The sequence below is a fragment of the Chlorella variabilis genome (genome assembly GCF_000147415.1).
Source record: "Chlorella variabilis unplaced genomic scaffold CHLNCscaffold_40, whole genome shotgun sequence".
In the NCBI taxonomy this organism is placed as follows: Eukaryota; Viridiplantae; Chlorophyta; class Trebouxiophyceae; order Chlorellales; family Chlorellaceae; genus Chlorella; species Chlorella variabilis.
The window spans coordinates 99637-104950 of record NW_005435048.1 but is presented as its reverse complement, the minus strand read 5'-3'; the positions used below and the strand labels follow the sequence as shown (position 1 = coordinate 104950).

The 5314-nt window shown below is 68.8% G+C and overlaps 2 protein-coding genes across 2 annotated transcripts in view; both read left to right on the top strand.

Annotated features, from left to right (window-relative positions):
• Positions 1–1134, top strand: part of CHLNCDRAFT_142503 (hypothetical protein) — a gene marked incomplete at both ends in the record, with an annotated part of 4939 nt that extends 3805 nt beyond the window's left edge. Inside the window, 2 exons of the mRNA XM_005852257.1 lie at positions 122–240; positions 513–1134. Of these exons, the coding sequence (XP_005852319.1) occupies positions 122–240; positions 513–1134 (741 nt within the window). The remainder of the gene's footprint in view (positions 1–121; positions 241–512) is intronic.
• Positions 1135–1602: 468 nt separating this feature from the next.
• CHLNCDRAFT_142502 (expressed protein) lies at positions 1603–2831 on the top strand (the record flags this gene model as incomplete). The annotated part of the gene is made up of 4 exons (XM_005852256.1): positions 1603–2001; positions 2235–2303; positions 2455–2485; positions 2692–2831. 4 exons carry the CDS (start codon positions 1603–1605, stop codon positions 2829–2831), a joined length of 639 nt encoding a protein of 212 aa, XP_005852318.1.
• Between the last annotated feature and the right edge of the window lie 2483 nt (positions 2832–5314).

Sequence of the window (5314 nt, the reverse complement as noted above, 5' to 3'; positions counted from 1 at the left end):
TGGGGGGGGGGGGGCACGTGGCAGGCTCCCCGACCCCTCCCCATTTCTCTCCACATCCCCCACCCCGCATCCCCCTACCCCACACACATCGCGCCCCGGCTGCCCGCCCCCTGCCCCGCAGGCCGAGAAGCGCGACGAGCGGCGGCGGCGCGGCGACCCGGACACCCAGACCAGCGACGCCCGCTTCGACGAGCAGTTCTCGTTCGCCCACAAGCTGTACGGCCAGCAGGCGCTGCCCTGGTGAGCGCTGGCACACGTGCGGGCGCCCAGATGGCGCCGGTGGTGGCGGAGGTGGTGGTTTTAATTGTTGCACTGTGTGTTGGGGTGTAGGGAGGTGGGATCCGCTGTGTGGGCGTTGCCGTGTTTTGGGCAGCTGGCGCCAGCCAGCCGATATCCGGCCGCCTGGCTTTTGCCTCGTGGCAGCGGGCTGCGCACTCCGTCGTGCCACCTGTGTGCCGCTGCCTGCTCACTGGCCGCCCCTCCTGCCTGGGCCCTGCTCCCGCGCGTGCCAGGTATGCCAAGCGCGGCAGCACGCTGCCGAGTGAGGAGGGCGAGGGCGGGCCTGCGGCCCAGCCGCAGCACGGCAGCAGGCGGCAGATGTGGCGGTGGGAGATGCAGGCGCGGGCAGCCTTGGCGGGGGTGGGAGGCACCAAGCAGCAGCAGCAGCAACAGCAGCAGCAGCCGGCGCTGCTGGCGGGAGTGATGGTGCTGCAGCAGCGTGGGGGCGGCGGCGGGGCCGGCGGCGAGGGCACCAGCAGCAGCAGCAGCAGCTCGGGCAGCGACTCGAGCAGCAGCAGCAGCAGCAGTAGCGGGAGCAGCAGCGGCGATAGCAGCGACGAGCGCAGTCGCCGCCGGCGCGGCAGCAAGCACCGGCGGCGGCGCAAGGACGGCGGCGGCAGCCGGCGGCACGGCAAGAAGTCCAAGGAAGGCAAGGGCAAGGGGCGGCGGCGAGAGAGGAAGGAAAGCAAGGACAAGGGAGGGAAGAAGAGCGTGGAGCAGCTGCGGCTGGAGCGGCTGCAGCGCGAGGAGGGCGAGCGGCAGCGGCAGCAGCGCGTGATGGCGGTGGCGGCGGGGCGCGACCCCGCGCTGCTGGGCAAGAAGTACTATGGCGGCTACGGCTTCGGCAAGCGCTAGATGAGGCGCTCCGGATGCTGCAACGCCTGCACCCAACCAATGCCTTTTGCATTCTGCCAAGTGTGTACAGTGCTGAGCAAATCTGTTGATGCATGCAACAGCCGGCGCCAACTTCTCACACCGCTGGGCGGGAGCCTTGCATCGGCTGCCACCTTGCCCAGCCCGCGGCTCAGCGGGTGCTGCCAGCAACCTGCGAATCGTGTATAGGCTGTTTAGGGTCGTCCCAGCGGCAATCGGCAGGGAGGAGTTTTGAGGCCGCCGACGTGGCATACGAAGGCCGCCAGACCCCAGCAGCACCACAGGATTGCCATGGTAACGCTGCCACCCTAACGATTGAATCGTGTCATCCCGATCAGCGCGTTTCCCAGCCCTGAGCGCAAGCTCCACAAACGGCACAACATGTCTCCCCCACTTTTGGCTGCGCGCCAGCCACAGACCCACTCGCATGGCGCTTGCAGAGAGCAGACGATGGTGTTGAGCAGGCGGCCAGCGCAGCGGTGTGGTGCAACGGCGGCACTGGCGCCGCGCCGCCGCCACCATGCCCTGGTCGCTGCCGCCGCCAGTAGCGACGGCGGCGGCCTGTTGGAGCAGGACGCCCTGGCCGCCGCCAGCATCAGCCTGGACCAGACGCAGCTAGACCTGGCTGTGCAGCGCGCGGTGGAGCGGCTGCGGCAGGCGGGCCTGGGCAACGGCGGCGCTAGCGGCGGCAGCGGCGGCGGCGGCGACGTTGCGGGCGACCGCGCGCTGAGCCAGGCGATCCACAGAGTGGTGGAGGAGGAAGTACACACGGCGTTCGAGTCAGAGCTGCAGGCAGTACATACCGCCTTTGAGCAGGAAATGGTGGCCACCAAGCAGACCGTGAAAGACGTGAGTTGCTTGCTGCTGGCGTGGGGTGTGCCGGTGTGAACTGCTGTGAGCAGCGCCGCCAGTGTGCCTGGGCGGTGGCAGTCCCAGGGCGCAGCCGGCGCGTGCGCCTGCCGCTCCTGGCCAGGCTGGCAGCTGGATCCGGCGCAGCCGGTGCAGGCAGCGGCGCGTGCCGCCCGGCATGGCTCAGGCGCTCGCGTCTGACACACGCCACGCTGCTTCCTTGCGCGCTGCAGGCTGTGGATGCGGCGCTGCACGACGGATCCATGAAATTTGATGTGACGGCCAACGTCAACACTGTCATGGTAAGCACGCCTTGCAGCTTGAGGGCAGCTGCCGGAAAACGTTGCAGTACAGGCGGCCCCGCGGGGCATGAGCGGGCCGGGAGCGGCGCCCAGCTGCCGCCGTGTGGCTGCCCAACCCGGCCACACCCGCTGCATCACGCCTGCGCTGCAGGCCATCACCGCGGTCATCGCATACTGGCGCGGTGAGTGGGGCGCCCCTGCTGTGCCTGTGCTTGCTCGCTTCCGTGGCGTGGAGAGCGCGTGGCATGTTGTGGGGCGCACGCCGCACCCCCGCCCCAGCCTCCGCAGCCACCAAGACCGCGCACGGAAGCTGGCTGCGTGCCACAGGAACCTCACGCTGCCGCTGCCGCTGCCGCTGCCGCTGCTCACGCCGCCGCCGCTGGTGCAGGCGTGGGCGGCCTGCTGGACATCCTTTTTGAGGACTCCCTCGAAGGGTATGTCGCCTGTGTGGCCTTTGGCTGGCTCATCATCCTGCTCATCAAGGTGCTGAAGCTCCCCGTGGTGGAGGGAAACAGCCTGGGCCTGTAGGGCGGCTGCCAGCCAGCCAGCCAGCCAGCCTCCCCAGGCTGCCAGCACGGGCAGCTCGGATCAGCCAGCCCGATTGAGCAGCCAGCCCGGGGCGCTGGCGCGATGCTGCATCATCCAGCCCAGCACTTGTACATTACTCCACCCGCTGCACCCTCCAGTTGCCCGCACTTTGCTGCGGCCGCCGAGCAGCTCGGCGCACCGCCGCACGCATGCCCTCGCCTCGCCTGCCGCACTTGCACACGAGACCACCCTGCCTGCACTCCATACCTGAATAGAGCCTTCCCCCAATTTAATGAATCATGCAACGCCACATTCCGCTCTTCTCTGCTTGTCCCTTCCATGCACCGTTGCCCCTCCTCTGCAGCGCTGCCCTCGCATTTCATTCCTTGAACTCCACCCCAATTGCCATTCTCAATTTGTGTTTTGCACCCGCCCTGGGTGGCCCACTCTGTGATAGTAGCCAGCAAACAAAAAGGCAGGCTGAACAGCAGCGGCAGGGCATAACACGTGTTGAAGAGGCCAGCAGATAGATAGAGAGGAAGGGTACATACAGGTATTGTTCCATTGTTGGGAGAGAAAAAAAACATTAAAAGGCAATCACAATGAATGAAACAGCAGCAAAGCTCCAGCACTCAAAAATGGCAGCGGTGGCAGAAACACGCCAAGTGGGTGGACCACAACTCTCTCGCCAGCGGGCATCAGGGGCTGGACAGGCTGCCCATGCAGCTCTTCAGGCAGCTCGTGCTGAACATGCAGGCGAAGTTGAGGGCGCAAGCCATGGCCCCCTGCACCTGCACCAGCAGCGCCAGGCGCAGGCACGGCAGCGCTTCAGCCCCCCATGCGTGTGGGATGGGAGAGGCAGCACGCGCACGCGGCGGGGCGCCCCCCTGGCCGCTGCCAGAGCCTTCCCGCCCGCCTGCCGGTCACGCCTTCTTTCCACCACCGCCGCCGCCACTACGGGCATCCCCCGCCACGCACCTTGCCCCGCAGCTCCGCCACCGTCTGCCGCGCCTGCTGCAGCTCGCCCTGCTTCTGCCCCAGCTCCGCCACCACGCTGCGCACCGCCTGCGCCAGGTCTTGCAGCCCGACGGGCTCCCCCAGCGCCGCGCTGAGCAGGCCTTGGATGCTTGCCAGATTGTCCACCAGCCCCTGCAGCGCCTCGGGGGGCCCCTCCAGCTCCACCTCCTCGCCCAGCGCCTCCCCCAGCGCCTCCTCGAGGCCCGCCACCTGCCCCAGGAGCTCCTGCAGGCGCTGCTGCAGGTCGGGCAGCGCGACGTCCCGCCCGAGGGCGCCCTCCAGCAGCTGCTGCACCGACGCCAGCTGCCCCAGCAGGCCCTGCACCTCCGCGCCCAGCTCCGGCAGCCCCACCTCCTGCCCCAACACGCCCTGCAGCTGCTGCCGCAGGCCGTCGAGCACAGACTGCGGCAGGGCGGCGGCGGCGGCGGCAGGCAGGCAGGCGGGGGCAGCAGCGGGGCCAGGCGGCGTCAGAGAGGTTTCTTGGCGGGCACGGCGGCAAGGCGAGGCGGCTCAGCGGCAGCAGGAGTTTGGCTGCGCAAAAGGTCGGCAGCAGCAGGAGCTGCATGGGCGGCGGCAGCGGCGGCGGCAACAGCGGTGGCCCCACCTGGAATGCCTCTTTGTCCTGCACCACATCCCTGCATGCCAGGCGCGCAGCACAGGACGCTGGCTACCAGTCAAATGCGCGCCTGGCCCAGACAGCACGCGCGGCGTGGGGCCCCATGCTGCCGCTGCCCCATGCGGCACCCACCAGCCTCTCACCCCAGCTGCGTCGCCAGCGCTGCGGCCTTGCTCCGCCAGCTGCCAAGTTCCGATGTCGCGGTTCGCAGCCGCTGCTGTGTGGTGGTCAGCTGGGTGCGAGCGCCGCGCAGGTTGGTGCGCACCACCGCCAGCACATTCAGGCACTGGCCGAGCGTGGTGGGCACGGTTTCGGCCAGCAGCTCCCGGCCCAGGTGGCCGCCCCCCAGCTCCTCTGCTGCTCCTGCTCCTGCTGCTGCACGGAGGGGGTGATGCAGCATCAAGGGCGGTCGGTCTTGGTGGGCGTGGCAGCTGCGCAGCGGCAAGCTGGAGGTGGGGGGCGGCCTTGCGCCGCTCCCGCCCCGCACCGGCAAGCCCTGTCCTGGCAGCCTGCACTCGGGGCCGCCTCGCACCTGCCGCACCGAGCTGGCACACTGCCAGGAGGCACAGCAGTGCTGCGGAGGCAGTGAGAGGGTGGCGCATGGCACAGTTCTGCGGGAGGGGCTTGGGTTGTAGGCGACGGGCGGGGATTCCGCGCGTTCACGACACTTGTAGGGCCGGCCTGAAGTGCACGAAGATGGTAAACGAAGGTGGGAGGCCTCCTGACCTTGTCCTGCTCCCTTCCTCACCGCCAGCTTCCGAGTGGCTTTGTGTTCGGTCTTGCTGCATGCAATTGGACGGGTGCTTAATTGGATGCCGGGTGGTGGTCGGGGAGGGGGGGGGGGGGGCAG